The following is a 19,609-nucleotide window of genomic DNA, read 5'->3' as shown; positions in this document are numbered from 1 at the left end:
ATAGGAAGAAAGTAAGGAATAAGAGGAGGAGGAAGAAAAGGAAAAGCCAGCAACCTGGCTTGGAACTCCTTTAAAAGGAAGATCAACTGGGAAGAGAAGACCACACAGAATGCATAAGTGAGCATATGGTTTCTTTAGGGAAGAATCTACTGTCAGAACTTCACAGAAAGTCTTTTTTTCTCCAATATCAATCACACACCAAGTGTTAGTCACAGGGAACTAGTGTGGTCTAACAAATAGATTGGAAAAATCTACTGTCTTTGAAAAATCTCTGAACTTTATGATAGAAAAAAAAAGTGACATTAAATTTAGTACTCTTATTCTTAGGATTATGGAAACTGTTACCTTTAGAAAATGGAAAGCCACATGGTAAAATACTTCTTAGAAGCAATTCCTGATTGATTCCCAACACTGATGAATTGGGGTCCCAAAAGAGACCAGAGCCAGAGAGAGCCCCCAGCTGCCTAGTGCCTCAGGCACCAGAGGGACATTTGCCGAGAGTCGTCGCTTAGACACAAAGTCAGAAAAGAAGCATCTGGAAGTTTTAATATTTAATGCTGTTACAGGGAAGAGAACTCTGGCTGAGGGCTTGAATTTAGTGGACTATAAGCAAAAGGATTAAGAACTGTAATAGCAAATAAGTACAGGTTTCCATAGAGTTCCTCTAATTTTGTTGGATTATGAGAGTCCTTTCCCAAAAGCCAAGGTAAGTAGTTAGTTCCATATGTGTTTGCATTTGCATTAGGTTTGCGATAGACCACTCAGTTAGCTAAAATATCCTAGAAATCAAGCAGGAAACTCAAATCATCTTTACTTAAGCTAAGAGAAAGTCCTATTAACTCTGATGAGTATGTGGTAAAAGTGAAGGTAATTGATGTTTCTGATCTCGTCTCTTGCCCAACTCAAAACTCAAGGAGAGTGGCTCCTAGGAGTATGTTAAATTCTTATTTTGCTTTTCTGAAATATGAAGGACCACTGTTGATAGCATATTCTTTCCTTAGTTCTTTAAAAGAAAATAAAGATTGAATCACTGCTGCATATTGTGAAAGGAGAACCCTAAATATTAGTAGATTTACTGAAACCTGCTGAAATTGCCATAATGACCCAGATTTTCCAGACTGACAGAGAATGCACAGATCTACTCTGGCAGCCTTGATTAACACCTCGGTTTGGGAATCTAAACTTTAAGAGAAACTCAGAGCCCTTTTATGTGGCCAAGGGGCACAGTTTCTAAGTCGCATGACCAGAAAGGTATAAATAAGATCATTCTTAGTTGAGAATTATAAAAATGCCAAATTCTCAGTATTTTTCAAAATTGTGATGTAATATTAAATTAGAAACTATTTGGCTTTACTTTATTCCTGAAAAAAAAAACTTGTTGCTATTTTGTTTTGGTAAGACACGGAAGCCTCAGAAGTACTAGTTTGTACTATCACCTGGGAAACGGATTGGGCGTGCTGTTACAATGCCATCTGCTGGTCAGCTCATCCGTAGTCTTTTTTGAGGCCTGAATAGTATTGTCCAGAAATTCTGGAAAGCTGTCTTAGAGGAGAAATAGAGGAAATTTGGAGGGGGAATCTTTCTCAAAAGTCCTTCCTGACAAAATTTACTGGTTACATGTCACTTTAAAAGTGTTTTTGAAAATAATGTATTTCTTAATAAAAAGTTTTGTTGAAGTTTAATTATAAGGTTTTCAGGAGAGTAAATATTCTGGTCAGTTTTTATTCAAGTTTAAGATCTTGATAGATGGTAAAACAAAGATGTATATTTTCCTAGGGTTATGGAAGGGAAAAGTTCCTCCATATATTTTTGATTTCCATTTGTACACTAAGTAGGGAAATGACCTTGTTTTCAAAATTGTTTTTAAATCCTTTTTAAAAAAGAGATTCTGTTGTGCCCCGTGTTGAGCAGGGATAGCCTTTCAGTGGCATTTGGACATTTAGTAGGAACGCCAGGTTAATAAGACACATTGAATAGAATAAGCCAGTTGCTATCCATGACTGAAAACATGTTTGAAGTAAAACTGAATCTCTTTTAGAAGGAAAGGCAAACTTGTTATTTCCTCCCGCAGTTCATCCGTGTAGAACCGGCTGACTAATCCTTGAAGAAGTTGCTGAACTTTTTCCAAGTGCTGAAAAACCTAATTCTGTCTTAAAAATAGAGCTGTGCAATCTAACCTTCATATGTGTATTTTAAATGTTTAACAAAAAGGATAATTATTTTTTGTAAACTAATGGTTTCTTGGGTCCAAACTCCAGTTGAAATCTCCAAACTCCAATTTGTCTTCTTTCTTTTGCTTTTTTTTGAGGAGTGCTAGGAAAAGTAGCCTATGAGAGAACAGGGTTTGTGGGAAGAGGGGTTGATTTTTATTTTTTATTTTTTCAATTTCAGGGTAGTGTTAATATCTCAGATATGTGAGAATAGGAAACTTTCTCTTCTGAACTACAATGATAGCTGTAGATAAAATAGAGTCATTGTGGTAAATCCAGTAGAGTCCTATCATGAGATTCTTTAGCTTGTCTGAGGCATGTTGACTAATCACTTTACCAAACCAGCTATAAAACTGAAATGAAAATACAGGTCAAAGCGAAACGAACATTTTAAGTGTTTCTAGCGCTTCTAACTTAGGTTCTGTATTACAAAAATTCTTTGTTTTCTTTGAACACAACTGTGAAACTCCGCATTCAGAAACAATTTATTGTTTAAATGGTGATGAAAAAGAATAATTCTGGGGAGTGGTCCTTTTGGTAAACCTTTCTTATTTTTCTTTGCTGTGGTGGATTTCTTCTTCACTTTGCTTCTCTGCACTTTCTCATAGCGTAACAGTTAATAGAGTAGATTTCTCAAGCCAGATGGGCTGTTTCCACCATCACTATCTTGGGCAAGTTAACTCTCCGAGTCTCCATTTCCTCATCTGTGAAATAAAGAATATCTGCCTCACAGGTTTGTGGTGAACAAATAAATTTAAAGAAGAAAGTAACCTGTAAATCACTTGGAATAGGCATCCTAAGCCCCCGCCCCAGTGTTCGCTCTTCTTGTAACTCTCCTCTTCGAGAGCACTTTCCCTTTTTGTGTTTTTGACATCTCTCCCCCCAGCCTCCATGCTCCCAACTCATGTGTTTCTCTTTATGATTAGATCAACCAATATTAATACCTTACCACTTGCTGTTGCCTAATCAAATTTTACCCTATTTTAGTCTTTTCTTAATGTACAGTTGCTTCTCCTCATGGTTTGTATAAAATACTTTCAACTCCTGTGTTTTGATTAAGTTGACAGAGTTTTTATTTCCTTCCAAGGGCGGTTTCTATTAAATGAGTTCTATTAGATAGGTTTAAAATGAGGGAGAAAAGAATAGCTATTTAGTTAATGTGGTGAAACTACATGATTTATCATGGCTGAATACCTGTCACTAAGGTATGTCTTCTAGCCCTAATTCTGGCTTTGGCGGTATGGATGCCGGAACCACTTAACTATAACCATGGCTATTGTGGATGACCCTGCTGCAGCTGTTATTTAGAGGACAACATGGTGTGTGTCCTATTAGGAGTCCATACTGTGTATCGATGTCAGCAAAAATCATTTACAATCCTTGCTTATGACCTGTCTGTAAGATAAGTCCTTAAATACTTCCTTATGCTATTAATAGAACACATGAGATGAAAGGTGTGGCAGGCAACTTTTGGAGTTAGTGAACCTTCCTGCGATGCAGGCGGATTCTTTACCAACTGAGCTATCAGAGAAGCCACTGGAAAAAACAATGGATACATAAGCATTCCTATTGATTTTATATTGTTGAAGCTTTTCCACTTTATTTTATTGAGCTGATTATTCTTTTTATGTAAATCTAATTAAGATGTACTCCTAACTTAATGTATATTTGTAATATGTTAAGGTGCCAGTCCTTGCATGCAAGTTTACTTGTGGTTAGGAAGAAATAATCTATACAGTGAAAAGAGGCATCTTTCTTTGTTTCATCAGTTTTTCCCCCACATGAGCTCTGTGGTTTTGTAGCTCTTAAAACAAATACCAGCATTCTCTAAGAAAGGAGCAATATTTTACATGTTTTGTTATATTTATATCTTGTATACTGAGACTCTTTTTGAGAGAGAAGCATATGTTTGATGAGTTCATATTTCTTGAAATATACATGATTCTCTAGACTGGAATCTAATGAAATAGGACTCCCATTTGAAAACCAAAGAGTTAAGGCTACAACAGAGGATAAACGTGATCAAATGATTAGCCAGGGGCTAATAGAAATTCTGGGAAGAATGACAGATTGTATATTAGGAAGAAATAGGATCTCATATTCATTGAAGCTTTTTACAACTAAAGATCTAAAAGAAATAATAGAAAATTGCTGAAAGAGATGAATGTCTGAAACCTTAGTAAAGCATGTGGTATTGGATTAATCCAAGCAAGAAAGACTGATGGACAGATAATAAATTACACTATGTAGGAAGTCTGCATTCCTTGTTTAAAAGGTACTTTTGTCTTTTTTTTTCTTGCAAGATATATTTAAGTAGCCCTAGGCCAGTTTCAGAAAATTCAGTTCATGATTTTCATCATCACACCATATGTGTATGATTCTTTGGAATAGATAAAGTATTGCAAACAAAGACCCCCAAATTCTTGACTAGAGAAGGTTAATCTAAACCTTCCTTCTGTTCTGTACCAAACTGGTAGCATTTTTCCATATGAGAATATGAATGACTTAGAATATCTTTCCACATACAATTAATTGTGATGTCCCGTAACTAACAAAGCATTTGAAGAAATGTACTGTACTTCTGCTGACTAAAAGGCTTTATTTCAACAGCTGTACTTCTGCTGGGAAAAAAAAAGTCATAAACTGGAAAGTATGAATATGTGTATTTTCACTGAAGAGAAGTGGCCATTAACTGTTCTAAATTTTACTTTGCCATAGGTACATGTTGTTTTATTTTTTAAAAAAATGAGAGTGTATGTGTTTGTATGTGTAAGTATTGCCTATCTTCATATAAACTTATACACAAACTAGTATATAACCTCTTCCCCCCCAGGGTTGAGCAGTCATGCAGCACTGTAATAATTGTGAAGCTCAGCTACTTTTAAATTTGTTTAGTGAAAAATATACATTCCTTTTTTTAAACTCTTTGAGCTTTTCAATCAGTTTTTCCTCAGATTTTTGCCATTCAGACTTGGCATTCATTTATGTTCTTGGTTTTTGTAGGTCCAAGGAGAAAGTGAAATGTTTCCTGAAATATAAATAAGTAATAAAATTAACATGCACACAGAGTGCTCTCTATTCTTCATGGACATATTCTTGTTGGCTCTTTTTAAATATATACTTAATCTCTAGGGGAAACAGAGATTATTACTCTGTTAAACTGACTCCAAATCATCTGGGTTTCTGTACGTTACTTAAGCATTTAAGTTTAAGCTCAAGTATTTACATATAAATGAGTTCTCTATTCTGTAACCATATGAAAACATTTCCCAGTGTGGGATGGAAAGTTTATAAGATGTGAGGTTTTTTTTTTATAGCTACACCAGAAATAGGATCATTATTAAAATGCTGTAAAAGATGGTTATTTCTTGGATCCTGTCTGATAGAATGTGAGAAATATTGCTAACTTTGGGTTTTGTTTACATAATATAAAGGAGCCCTGTTAATAAAACAGAATAATAATTGTAAGTTTTGTCCCTTTAATGTGCTTAATAATTTAAATTGAATCTTTTCTAATCTGTTTTGGAGAGCAATTTAAAATGTAACTCAATTTACATTTTGCTATTGTTTTATAATAACATGAGTCCAAAGTGTGCATGGAAAGACCGTAGAAGAGAAAGAGAAGAAGTGAGACTACTAGGGGGAGGTCTGTCTCTAATAAGCAAGAACAAATAATTAGATTTATTAGCTATACTTATTTCTATTTCTATATCAATTGTTGCTAAACTAGTCTCTAATGCCTTGTACTGGGAGTTTTTTTCTAGCTTCATGGGAAGATCCCCTGGACTAGGAAATAACAACCCATTCCAGTATTCTTGCCTGGGAAGTTTCCATAGACAGAGGAGCTCGGTGGGCTACAGTCCATGGGGTCACAGAGTCAGATATGACTGAGCACTCACATACGCATGCACACACACAAGCAAAATTTTGTTTCTAAGTGGGTTGTAATCAAGACCCTTTCTCTTACCTAAATCTTTTGCCTTGAACTTGAAATGTAAACAAAAGATACCTAATGAGCTTACCAATTATTCTTCTCTGCAAAGAATTATTTATCTTTATTTATCTCTATTCCTGGTATGTATCCTTCTTTGAGGACAGTGCAGTATGAATTAACCTTCCACATGCCGTCATAGCCCAAATCGGTATCCGTGTTTCTAAATAAGATGTAAATGGTTAAAAGTTATAGGATTCTAATAGGAACTCTTTTTATTCTGTCTGCAGCTATGTCATCTTATCTTTTAATCATTAAAACAGAACTTCCTGCTACTATTTCAGAATTTTTATCTGGAGACTACAGTGGGTAAGAAAAAGTATTTCACATTGTATTCATTTATCTATTAATTCAATAAATATCTATTAAGCCGTTGTGGGAAACAAGATAAATGTAGTTCCTGCCCTCAAGACACTTACAAAGTTATGCAGAGACAGTAGTCATAGAGGAGGAAATCCTGCAGACCGCTGGTGGTATCCCATTATGTGCAGAACACTGGTCTGGGAACTGTCTGACAGGCCAGGGTCAATCCTTGCTTTCCATGGGGGCATGAAAGAGCAGGACAAGTATGAGCCAGCTCTTCGAGAAGAGTAGAGGAGAAATTTCTGGATATGAAAGATTGGCTGGAAGAGTGGGGAAGCTGAAAGCACCTACGGTAAAGGTCTTAAAGTAGGGGAGCAGATAATCCTGCTGTCACTTTTCAGCAAACCACAGTGATAAAGAGAAATCAGAGTGATAAAGTTACAGCATACTTGAGTAAAATCCTGTTATAAAGCATTACTGGAAAAAAAATTGTTTCATTTCCTGTTTTTAACAATATTATATATAATACTAAATCATGTTATACTGTCCTCCTTTTTTTTTTTTTTTATAAAAACACTGGGTTCTAAAGACTATTAACTCATCTTTTTTTATGAGGAAAAAACTCCAAATTAATTATACTTTTCCTCTTACTATATATAACATGAAATTTTGAGAAAAACAAACTTGAAAGGGCTAAATGAATCCTTTTAATTGTCATCAGATTAATTCATATAATTTCTAAATCACAACACCAAAACCCATCAGACTTTTCTATTTAAATATTTGGTTGTTTTGCTCCAATATTTTGTTCCAACTTGTTTTGGATTGCAGGGCAAGTTTTCAAAATTGAGTTTTAGCTTTTACAAGTTGGCTTCCATGAAAGAATTCTACTTAGACAACTGCAAATACATATTTATAAGAAAAATATGATATAATTTAGATCTGAATAGGAACTATGAAGATAATGTGATTGAAAAAAACGTAAGAAGTCCTTACTGATTTTTCATCATTGGATGATGAAAAGTACTTTTGTGTTGTACTTTACAGTTTACAAAGTTTCCATATTCATTGTCACATTTAATACTTAGAGATACCTTGTTTTATCTGTAGCTTTATCTAGTTTTAAGTTTTATGCTCTTATTTTGATAAACAATTGCTAAATGACACACTTATGTAAAATTTGCTTTTACATTTGCTGTAAGAAATAATGAGGACAACTTCCATTACTCAAAAAATTCTATGCCATAAATTTCTATTATAATTTAGGGCTAAGAAACTCAAGGCAATAAGAGGTAAAATGAAGAATGTTAGGTTAAGAGTAAGGAAACATGTGTTCTATTCATTTCATATTCAGTAATCTCAGGAAATTAATTTAACTTCTTTGGCCATATAACTTAATTTTGAGCCTGAGGTTTCTTTATCTGGTGTTATGGTGGTACCTGTATTGCCTTCTTAACAAAGTTGTTGGGATGGCCAAATAAGATATTATACATAAACATGCTTTTGTACGCTGATAGCATAATGTAAATGTGGGAAATCAAGCAACTCCATAATGTTGTATGTCAGTTATAACTCAATTTTTAAAAAGAAATTGCAATAATAACTGTATAAAGGTGGTTTTTCCCTATGTGCTCTAACTGCCAGAAAGGTCAAAGTCAAATTTAAATGTATTGCATTAACTGTGTTAATCTTAATAGTTGCCACTTGTGTTCTCCTTTTTCTTGATCCTGAATTTGGTGACTTCTATTTGCTTTTTTATGCCATATGTCTTTGCGGAAAGAAGAGGGACAAAAATACATACAAAGTTTTAGAAATAATTAAGGTAGTATGTGACAGAGTTGCTATTAAAACTTAGGTCTTCTTTCTTTAAAAATGATACTTTTACCATAGCCTTATTTTAAATCAGTTGTCATTTACTTATTTTCTCTAATTTGTTTAAAGAAATAAATAAAAAGTAACTTCCATCTTATTCATATTAGTAGAAAATTGATCAGTTATTTTTATGTCAGAAATGAATTTTTAAAACTGTATATACTTCAAAATACTGTGAACAGTTTGCAACATCTGTTACGATGTTTTAAAATTGCTCATCTTGTTTTAAATGTAATATATATTCACTTATTTTGGATTTCAAAGTTTTCAAAAGCATTAGTATGTGACTAATTGTATTAATTGGTTAGAATGCAGATAAATCATGTCTTTAATACTATGAAAAAAGTTTAATACTATGAAATAATTGAGAAATAAATGTTATGGTAATTGATTTGACTACCTAGCACAGTTTATTTCTAGGTCGAGTTACAGAGCAATATTTCTTCTGTGAGATCAATATAATATTGGTATACTTTTAGGTTTTGAGTTACAATAAATTGCAGTTAAGAATTTTCACTTGTGCTTATGTTCTGTGTTATATGTGAGATTTGATGTACCTTTGTGAAAAATAAACCTTTATAAAGATGTTATCAAAAAGAAACTACTGTTATAATATTCTAATTTCAAAAATTATTATTAGAAGTCAGAAGCTATAATACTTATACCAAATTTTTATGAGGCATCTATATTTTTCATAGAGTAACATTTTTTAAAAAATCTGTGGCTGTTACAACTTGGAAACTCTGTGTTAACATTTAATGATCTTGTCAGCAGAATATGATTGACACAATTAAGTTGTCTTGCATTTGAGTTACATAATTGATATGGGATGTGAGTAAGATCCTAATTCAGAACATATGATACTCTTGTTCCATTCCATTCGAGAATGAAATTAAAGCAACTTATAAATAAATCTGGTTTTCATTAAAATCTGGGGAAAAAAATCTGCATGCCAAAGCAGTTGCAATACAGCTAGGGATCTATACTCTATATTTCATACTTGGAACAATTTTATCATATAGGATTAAATCCACAGATCACACGAGTTTTCTAGGAAGTATAAAACTTTTTACTCTAATTCTTTTGGCTTGAAGAGAACGTATATTTAGATCACAGTAGGAAACAGGGGTTCTGTTAGATAACTCTTTTCTTCCCCCACTTAGGAAATATTTTAAGGTTAGCATATTATTCTGAAATCTTGATTTTTCAATTGTGCTTCTGCGATTTCTTTGTACTGGCTTGTATTTCTTAAGCTGGAGTTTTATTTTATAAAGTTTAGTCATTTCTGCTCCTTGGAAAATATCCATTGCCAAATACAATTCAGTTGACTGTGACATGCACATGAAATTTGAACTAATTTTGCTGTTCATTACTGTATTGCCTTGATTGTTGACAAATGGTAAAGAAAAGCATTGTATTTATAATTGGCTGTGTTAACATAACTTAATATAAGATAAGAAATGACTAATAGTAATCAGTAGCAAAACCAGGGATAGAGAAATATTTTGTAAAATAGTTCTTTTTAATATCAGAGAGTCAAAGTGTAGTCTTGTGAAGAGGAGAGCGTAAAGAAATCACAGTCTTGAGAAAAATGAGGCCATAAATTCAGAGTGACTATTCAAGAATAGAGAGTATTTCCATTGCTTCTGTTACTAAGATCATCATTGTACTTTTGCTGATTTTGTAGCCATATACAATGAACCAGATGATATCTGAGGTCCCTTCTAGCTCTAACATTCCATAACTCCGAGATTCCGAGTTACCACTGGGAGGAGGTGAACTTTTATCTTCAGACCCAAAGCTTTGGGCAGTCGTGTGACTTCCATGGACATGAGTGAATGGTGATCTGAAATAATATAAAGTTATAAAGTATAATACATAATAGTAAGTGTTACAGAATGCAGGATTTCAAAGTGTTCCTAAGATTCTTAACGCAGGAGAAAAGAATCTTTGGTCCATAGGATTAACGTGCTCCCTTTGCCCAACTCTTGTTTCGTGACAGGAGGGACAGCAGAACTAACAGATGGAGTCTTCTTTGGTGTGCCTCTGGGCCTTTTTTTCTCCTGGCGCTGCAACTGTCTGAGTCTGTTTTGGGTCACAGAAGGAAAGAGATTTCAGGCATGGAGCCCTGGGCTTTTTGCCAGCTTTAGAAATTTAGTTGCCAGGTGTTCCTCGGTGAGGGATATTTTGAAGTTCTCATTTTCATGTGTATTCAAGAGTGAGTAGAAGACGAATATGCCAGGCAGTGTCATGTTGTATTTGTAATCTCCATGCTCTCGTAGAACCTCCTGCATACCAGGACTTGAGGGGCATGTGCAGGTGTATAGAGCACAGCTTTAGGCTCACTAGCTAGAAATCCTTGTGTGCAGGATTTAGTGTCTGGCATGTGCATTTCCTAAAGACGTGAGTTAGGGTGGGGAAGCGCAAGCTATGATCACGGTGTTTCTTCAGCTGCTGCTCCTTCTCTTGTCCTGTTAAAGAGGAAGTGGTCAGCACCCTACAGTACCTTTTCAAGATACACTACAGAGGACTTCTTCATAAACTAAAGAGACACAGTGAATCATAATGTTTGTGTTAGAACCCATGGGTTGAAGCTGATTTAAAGGAAAACCTTTTCTTTCTTTTTTTTAAAAATTGAGATATCGATGCTTGTGTTGGTGCTTAGTTTTTTCAGTCATGGCCGACCCTCTGTGACCCCATGGACCACAGCCTGCCAGGCCCCTCGGGCCATGGGGATTCTCCTGACAAGAATACTGGAGTGGCTGGCCATGCCCTCCTCCAGGGGGTCTTCCTGACCCAGGGATTGAACCCATGTCTCCTGCATTGCAGGCAGATTCTTTACTGCTGAGTCACTGGGGTTAACATATAACATTGTCAACTATGTATTGTGTAAGTTTAAGGTATCCAATGTGTAAATTTGATACACATATATTGTGGTATGATTACCACTGTAGTGTTTAGCTGATACGTCCATTACCTCACATAATTATCATTTCTTTTTTGTGGTGAGAATATTTAAGATTCTGTCTCTTAGCAACTTCCAAGTATATAAAATAATTCTGTTAACTATAATCACATTGTTTTGCATTAGATTCCCAGAACTTATTCATCCTCTAACTGCAAATTTGTACCATTTGACCAACATCTCCTCCATTCCCTTACCTACCAGCCCCTGCTAACCACCATTCTACTGTTTCTTAAATTCCACATATACATGATATACAGTATTTGTCTTTTTCTGTCTGACTTATCTCTCTTAGCATAATGTCCTCAGTGTCCATCAGTGTTTTCACAAATGGCAAAATACCTTTCTCATGGCTGAATAATATTCCAGTGTGTGTTTGTGTGTGTTTTACCACATTTTCTTTATCCCTTCATCCATTAACAGACACTTAGGTTGTTTCCGTGTCTTGGCTACTGTGAATAATAGCCGATAAACATGGGAGTGCAGATATCTTTTTGATATCCTGTTTTCATTTTATTTAAATATATGCCCAGATATGGGATTGTTGGATCAATCATGTGGTAGTTCTGCTTTTAATTTTTTGAGGAACTAACTTACTATATTCCATAGTGGCTGAACCAATTCTCCTTCCCTCCAAAAGTGCACAAATCTTTCTTTTTCTCCACATCCCTGCCAATACTTGTTGTCTCTTGTCTTTTTGATAATAGGTCTGAGGTGATATTTCCTTGTGATTTTGATTTGTATTTCCCTGATTACTGTCTTTTCATGTACCTGTTAACCATTCATATATCACCTTTGGGAAAAAATATCTATTTATTTACTTTGCCCATTTTAAAATTGGATTTGTTTGATATTTTTGCTGTTGAATTATAAGAGCTCTCTATATATTTTGAATATTAGCCCTTTATCAGATATATGATTTGGAAATATTTTCTCTCATTCTGTAGACTGCCTTATCATTCTGGTAATTGTTTCTTATATTGTGCAAAACTTTTCATTTTGGTATAGTTCCATTTATGTTTGCTTTTGTTGCTTGTGCTTTTGGTGTCATATTAAAAAAAATTTGTTGCCAAGACCAATGTTAAGAAGCTTTTTCTTTATGTTTTCTCTATAAATTTTATAGTTTCAGGTTTTACGTTTTTTATTTCAAGTTAATTTTTGTGAGTGGTGTAAGATAGATTTCATTTTTCTGTGTATGGCTATCCAGTTTCCTCAGTATAATTTTTTGAAAAGACTCCCACTAAATATTCCTGAGTCCTTTCTCAAATATTAGTTGACAGTATATGGGGTGGGAGAGTATGCCTAGACTCTATAGTCTGCTGTTTTGAACTATGTGTCTTTTTTTATGCCAGTACTATACTGTTTTGATTACTAAAGCTTTGCAGTATACTTTGAAGTCAACTTTGTTTTCTTTCTCAGGATTGCTTTGGCTATTTGGAGCCTTTTGTAGTTCCATACAAATTTTAGAATTTTTGTTCTATTTTGAGAAAAAACTGTCATTGGGACTTGATAGGGATTGCATTGACTATAGATAGCTTTGGATAGTTTGGACATTTTAACAATGTTGATTATTCTAATCCATTAACACAGACAGGTTATCTTTCTTGTTGTTTGTGTCTTCAATTTCTTTCATTTAAGTTTGACTGTCTTTCACTTCTTTGGTTAAATATTTATAAGTATTTTATTGCTTTCATGCTATTGTGAGTGGGATACAGACCAGGAGCTGACTGTGGCTGAGATCATGAACTCCTTATTGCCGAATTCAGGCTTAAATTGAAGAAAATAGGGAAAATCACCAGACCATTCAGGTAGGACCTAAATCAAATCCCTTACAATTATACAGTGGAAGTGACAAATAGATTCAAGGGATTAGATCTGATAGACAGAGTGCCTGAAGAACTACAGACAGAGGTTCATGACATTGTGCAGGAGGCAGTGATCAAGACCATCCTCAAGAAAAAGAAATGCAAAAAGGTACAATGGCTATATGAGGAGGCCTTACAACTAGCTGAGGAAAGAAGAGAAGCTAAAAGCAAAGGAAAAAAGGAAAGATATACCCATTTGAATGCAGAGTTCCAAAGAATAGCAAGGACAGATAAGAAAGCCTTCCTCAGTGATCAATGCAAAGAAATAGAGGAAAATAACAGAATGAGAAAGACTAGAGATCTCTTCAAGAAAATTAGACATACCAAGGGAACATTTCATGCAAAGATGGGCATAATAAAGGACATAAATGGTATGGACCTAACAGAAGCAGAAGATGTTAAGAAGAGGTGGCAAGAATACACAGAAGAACTATACAAAAAAGATCTTGATGACCCAGATAACCACGATGGTGTGATCACTCACCTAGAACCAGACATCCTGGAGTCCGAAGTCATGTGGGCCTTAGGAAGCATCACTACGAACAAAGCTAGTGGAGGTGATGGAATTCCAGTTGAACTATTTAAAATTCTAAAAGATGATGCTGTGAAAGTGCTGCACTCAATATGCCAGCAAATTTGGGAAACTCAGCAGTGGCCCAGGACTGGAAAAGGTCAGTTTTCATTTCAATCCCAAAGAAAGGCAATCTCAGAGAATGTTCAAACTACCACACAATTGCACTTATCTCACTCGCTTGCAAAGTAATGCTCAAAATTGTCCAAGCCAGGCTTCAACAATACAAAGAACCATGAACTTCCAGATGTTCAAGCTAGATTTAGAAAAGGCAGAGGAACCAGAGATCAAATTGCCAACATTTGCTGGATCATCAAAAAAGCAAGAGAGTACCAGAAAAACATCTATTTCTGCTTTATTGACTATGCCAAAGCCTTTGACCATGTGGATCACAACAAACTGTGGAAAATTCTGAAAGAGATGGGAATACCAGACCACCTGACCTGCCTCCTGAGAAATTTGTATGCAAACCAAAAAGCAACAGTTTGAACTGGACATGGAACAACAGACTGGTTCCAGATTGGGAAAGGAGTACATCAAGGCTGTATATTGTCACCCTGCTTATTTAACATCTATGCAGAGTACATTATGCAAAATGCCGGGCTGGATGAAGCACAAGCTGGAATCAAGATTGCTGGGAGAAATATCAATAACCTCAGATATGCAGATGACAACACCCTTATGGCAGAAAGCGAAGAAGAACTAAAGAGGCTCTTGATGAAAGTGAAAGAGGAGAGTGAAAACGTTGGCTTAAAACTCAACATTCAGAAAGCTAAGATCATGGCATCCAGTCCCATCACTTCATGGCAAATAGATGTGGAAACAATGGAAACAGCAAGAGACTTTATTTTCTTGGGCTCCAAAATCACTGCAAATGGTGACTGCAGCCATGAAATTAAAAGACGATTGCTCCTTGGAAGAAAAGTTATGACGAAGGTAGACAGCATATTAAAAAGCAGAGACATTCCTTTGCCAACAAAGGTCTGTTGAGTCAAGGCTGTGGTTTTTCCAGTAGTCATGTATGAATGTGAGAGTTGGACTATAAAGAAAGCTGAGTGCTGAAGAATTGAAATTTTTGAACTGTGGTGTTGGAGAAGACTCTTGAGAGTCCCTTGGACTGCGAGGAGATCAAACCAGTCAATCCTAAAGGAAATCAGTCCTGAGTATTCATTGGAAGGATTGATGCTGAAGCTGAAACTCCAGTACTCTGGCCACCTGATGCGAAGAACTGACTCCTTGGAAAGGACCCTGATGCTGGGAAGGATTGAAGGCGGGAAGAGAAGGGGAAACAGAGGATGAGATGGTTGGATGGCATCACCAACTCGATGGACATGAGTTTGAGTAAACTCTGGGAGTTGGTGATGGGCAGGGAAGCCTGGCATGCTGCAGTCCATGGGATCGCAAAGAGTCGGACATGACTGAACTACTGAACTGATTGTTTTATTTCTTTTTCAGATACTTGTTAGTTTATAAAAATACAACTGATTTCTGTGTGTTGTTTATGTATCATTCAGCTTTATAATATTTTTTGATTAGCTCTAACAATTTTTTTGGTTGAAGTCTTTAGAATTTACTATGTATAAGATCATATCTGCAAATAAAGACAGATTTACTTCTTATCCAATTTGGATGCCACTTATTTCTTTATTTTGCCTGATTGTTTTAGCTAGGACTTCCAGTACTATGTTGAATAAGAATGGTGAGGGTAGGCATCCTGGTCTCATTCCTGACCTTAAAGGAAAAACTTTAAGCCTTTCACTGTTGAGTATGATATTAGCTGTGAGCTTGTTATACATGGCCCTTATGTTGAGATTTGTTCCCTCTGTACTAAATTTGTTGAAGTTTTTTTTTTTTAATCATAAATGAATGTTGTGTTTTGTCACATGCTTTTTTGGCATCTATTTTTTTAATCATATGTTTTTAACATATTTTTATAAAACCTATTTTTTAACATTTTTATTATATGTCTTAACATATTTGACCATGTGTTTTTTATTTTTCATTCTGTTAATGTGCTATATCATGTTGACTGAGTTTCGTATGTTGATCCGTCCTTGCATCCTATGGATAAATCCCAGTTGATCATAACATATGATGCTTTTAATGTGCTATTGGATTTGGTTTACTAATATTTTGTTGAGAATTTTTACAGTATATTCACCAGGGATATTCTGTAAGTTTTGTTTTTTGTAATGTTCTTTTGTGGCTTTGATAGTAGGGCATGCTGACCTTATAAAATGAGTTTGGAACTGTTCTTTCCTGTCCAGTTTTTGGGAAGAGTTTGAGAAGCACCGGCATTAGTTTTTCTTGAAATGTTTGGTGGAATTTGCCAGTGAAACTATCTGGTCCTGGGCTTTTCTTTTTTAGTAGGTTTTTTTATTACTGGTGCAGTGACCTTACTCATTATTGGTCTGTTTATATTTTTTAGTTCTTTATGATTCAGTCTTGGGTACACTGTATGTTTCTAGGAATTTGTCCATTTTCTTAATTTAACATGGCAGTGGGAGACTTTGACTATCTGGTAGTGAAAGGATACACTATAGTCAACTAGAAATTCAGAGAACATCTAACAAAGGACTTGAAAAAGTAATACCTTATACCTTTGATGCTCCCAGCTCTCATATTAGCATGAATTTTACTTTGTTACCATTTTGCATGTGCACATGCATATATTTCAGAGTGAAAATGATAGCTTCTTTACAGAAAAGTTAGAAGACAAAGCAAATAAAAATTATACATAATACCATCTCTTACCTAATCCCTGCTATCATTTTATTTCCTTTGAACTTTTCCCCCAAAACATTTTTAAAACATAGTTAATAATCATTATTTTGTATTTTTATCATTAGTATTTTCTGTTTTAGTAAACTGTCTTTTTAAAAAAAATAAAAATTGTTTAACATTCCATTGAGTATGCTGTTTTTGACAAACATTTTCTATTGTTGGTTATATAAGATTTTCCCTCAACTTTTTAATATTATAATAATGTTATACTCACAGCTTCATGCACATAGAATTGTTTATATCTTAGGTTATTCTCTCAGAGTAGATTACCATACATTATCAGTATTTTTCCAAAAGATAGTGCTAATTGACAAGATCACTAACAAGGTGTGAAGGACCAATTGTTCACATCCTTGAATATTAATTTTTAAATATTTTTACTCGCTCTCAATAGCCTTATTACTTATTTCTTTAATTAACATCAGAGATTGGATTTTTCTTCATGTATATTTACCAGTTGCACTTCTTTTATGAATTGCTTAATTTTTATATACCAAAGCGAAGTCTTTACTATTAAATTCTTAGGGAATTAAGTCTGATTTTTAAAAACTTCAACACATGTATTTTTATATTGAAACTTTAAAACCATGTATATGCCACCAATACACAAAATAAAGATTTCTCAGTGCTGATACATAGAAATATCTGCTTTTGGTATTTTAAGTATATCTTTCTGACTTTTTTACAACTGTGCATCCATTTTTTTAAATAATCAAATACACCATCACACATTTACCTACCTTTTCTCATTCAGTATTCTGTTACCTTTATATGAAAATGTAATATGTTTTCTCCTAGTAATTCATGCCCTTTCCTGAAAAATTTAAAAATATGTAAAATCACTGAATAAGAAGAAAAATTATCCATCATTCTACCATGCAGATATAATAGCTATAAATATAGTTCCTTTCCATTTTAGTGAACCTTTATTTTCCCTCAAACTTGTTATCATATTAAATTATTTATGATATATTCAATATGTTATTTTATTATAACATATGTCAAGGTGGTTTTAGTTGCTCTGTACCTAAAGTAGAACTTTTTCCCCTATAGGTCTTGGTATCTTGATGGAGACACACTACTACTAATCGTTTGTGTTGGCATTGTGTTCCCTCTTGCACTTCTTCCTAAAATAGGTAAGTCTTTATAGAAGAGGATGTTATTTGTTTGTAAGAAAAGAGAAAAAAAATAATGTTAAGGGGCTTTTAAATTTCACAGTTGCACAGTTTTATCAGAAGGTGATTGTGAATAATTTTGAACTTGGATTTATTTTAGGTTGTTCAGCCTTCAGCCCTGCCTAGTTAACCTATTACTTGGTTTGCAGTAGTATTTTGTCTGCCCCACTAAAATAAAATCTTTACAGCAGAACATTAAAGAGCAGCCTTTCCTTACAGTGTACCATTAGTGGTAAGCCAGTTCCAATTCTGCCATACAGAGCTACATAAACGATCTGTGACAGATAGTTGGAATGTTGTTATTCTCAGCCCTAAGCCCCAGATACCAAGCACTATAATAAAAAACATGCCCAAGATGTATAGCTTTAGCTGCATGTTAGGATCACTTTCCTTATAAATTGCTTTTTATTTTACTGTTATTTTACAGGCTTTCTTGGCTACACAAGTAGTTTATCATTTTTCTTTATGGTGTTCTTTGCTCTTGTGGTAAGTTTAAAATATACTATATTACTTATCTCCTCACCAAAATTGAAATCATTGTGTTAATGTCTTTTTTTTCTCTTTACTCTGTTTTTTATTGAAAAGGTATCCCATTTTATTTCAATGTGTTATTAAAAGCACTTTTATTCTGCAAAACTGCTTCCTTCATAGTATCTGTTTTGAAGAAACTTAGCAAGGACAGCATTTCAGGTTCAGTCTCCCTTGTGGTTAACTAGAGAGAAGAGCACACCAATTCTGTTAAAACCTTGGAGTATAATTCTTTGAGTACGTCTAAGTATTCATTTATTTCTGTACAAGATTGTGTATGTTTGTGTATGTTTTGGGGGTTCTCAAGCATAAGAATCAGGCTGGTTCTAAGCTGTAAAATCAATTTGAATCCTAATCATCTTAATTTTAAAACTTAGTTCCAATAATGAAACCAGAGTTTCAGGGGTTTACCCATTGAAGAGATCTAGTAAGAATTGGAGTGCCTGAATTCTCTCCCATCTGATTTATTAAGCATTGGTCAAGCTCTCATGAAGCTGACTGCACAGAAATACTGTTTTTCATACGTGGAATATTTTTTAAAATTAGCTCATTTTAATTATAGGAAAAATATCCCTCAGATGGTAAACTTGTTTATAAAATAATTTAATATGAAGATAAAAGAGAATTTAAATTTCTGATTTCCTTTTAATTCTTATAAAACGGATCTTAATATTCCAAAGACTATCTCTTTGTGTGAAATTCTGGGGGGAAAGATCCTTTTTCTTTTTGCTCAGCAGCTTATTCCACAGTCAGTATCTGTCCAACCTTAAGTAGGATTTAACATTTTAAACTTTCCAAAATACATGCCTAAGTGGCTTGATTAAACTCTTAAAATCATAAGCTTATTTAAACTCTCCTGTGTTATTGAGAAATGAATGAAAGAAACATGCCATCCAAAAGAGCAAGACAACACATCATTAGTTAAACCATATGATAGAACCAGATTTCCAAGCTGTCAAAACAATCTAGGGTGCATATAACTTAGGCTAAACTATCTTCTGGGATACAAGGATAAAATAACTTTAGATTATTTAAATGAAGTGAAAGTGACCCTGGTTTCAGTATACGGGAATATTTATTTAATGAATGCTCTTAAAACTAAAAATACTTCACAGAGTTTCCATTTAACTATTTGTTGAACTTACCAACATTATAATCATTGCCCTCCCTCCACAAATTGTCTGACTTGTATCTTATAAGTGAATTGAACATACACTTATTTAAAAGATCTTCTTATTGAGATATAATTGACATACAGTGCTGTGTAAGTTTAGGGTGTGCATCATGATGACTTAACTTACATATATTGTGAAATGATTACTACAGTGTTTACTTAACATCCATA

At 34.3% G+C, this 19,609-nt stretch overlaps 1 protein-coding gene across 4 annotated transcripts in view; it reads left to right on the top strand.

Annotated features, from left to right (window-relative positions):
• The window catches only part of SLC38A6 (solute carrier family 38 member 6), a 68,024-nt gene that overhangs the window by 28,013 nt on the left and 20,402 nt on the right, over positions 1 to 19,609 (top strand). For all 4 annotated transcript variants that reach the window (XM_061156930.1, XM_061156932.1, XM_061156933.1 and 1 more), the window contains 3 exons: positions 6,432 to 6,510; positions 17,615 to 17,697; positions 18,164 to 18,222. In XM_061156930.1, coding sequence (XP_061012913.1) covers positions 6,432 to 6,510; positions 17,615 to 17,697; positions 18,164 to 18,222 — 221 coding nt within the window. The remainder of the gene's footprint in view (positions 1 to 6,431; positions 6,511 to 17,614; positions 17,698 to 18,163; positions 18,223 to 19,609) is intronic.

This window comes from Dama dama, chromosome 12 (genome assembly GCF_033118175.1).
Source record: "Dama dama isolate Ldn47 chromosome 12, ASM3311817v1, whole genome shotgun sequence".
Taxonomy (NCBI): Eukaryota; Metazoa; Chordata; class Mammalia; order Artiodactyla; family Cervidae; genus Dama; species Dama dama.
The sequence above is the reverse complement of the archived record's forward strand: the minus strand, read 5'-3'. Positions and strand labels throughout refer to the sequence as shown.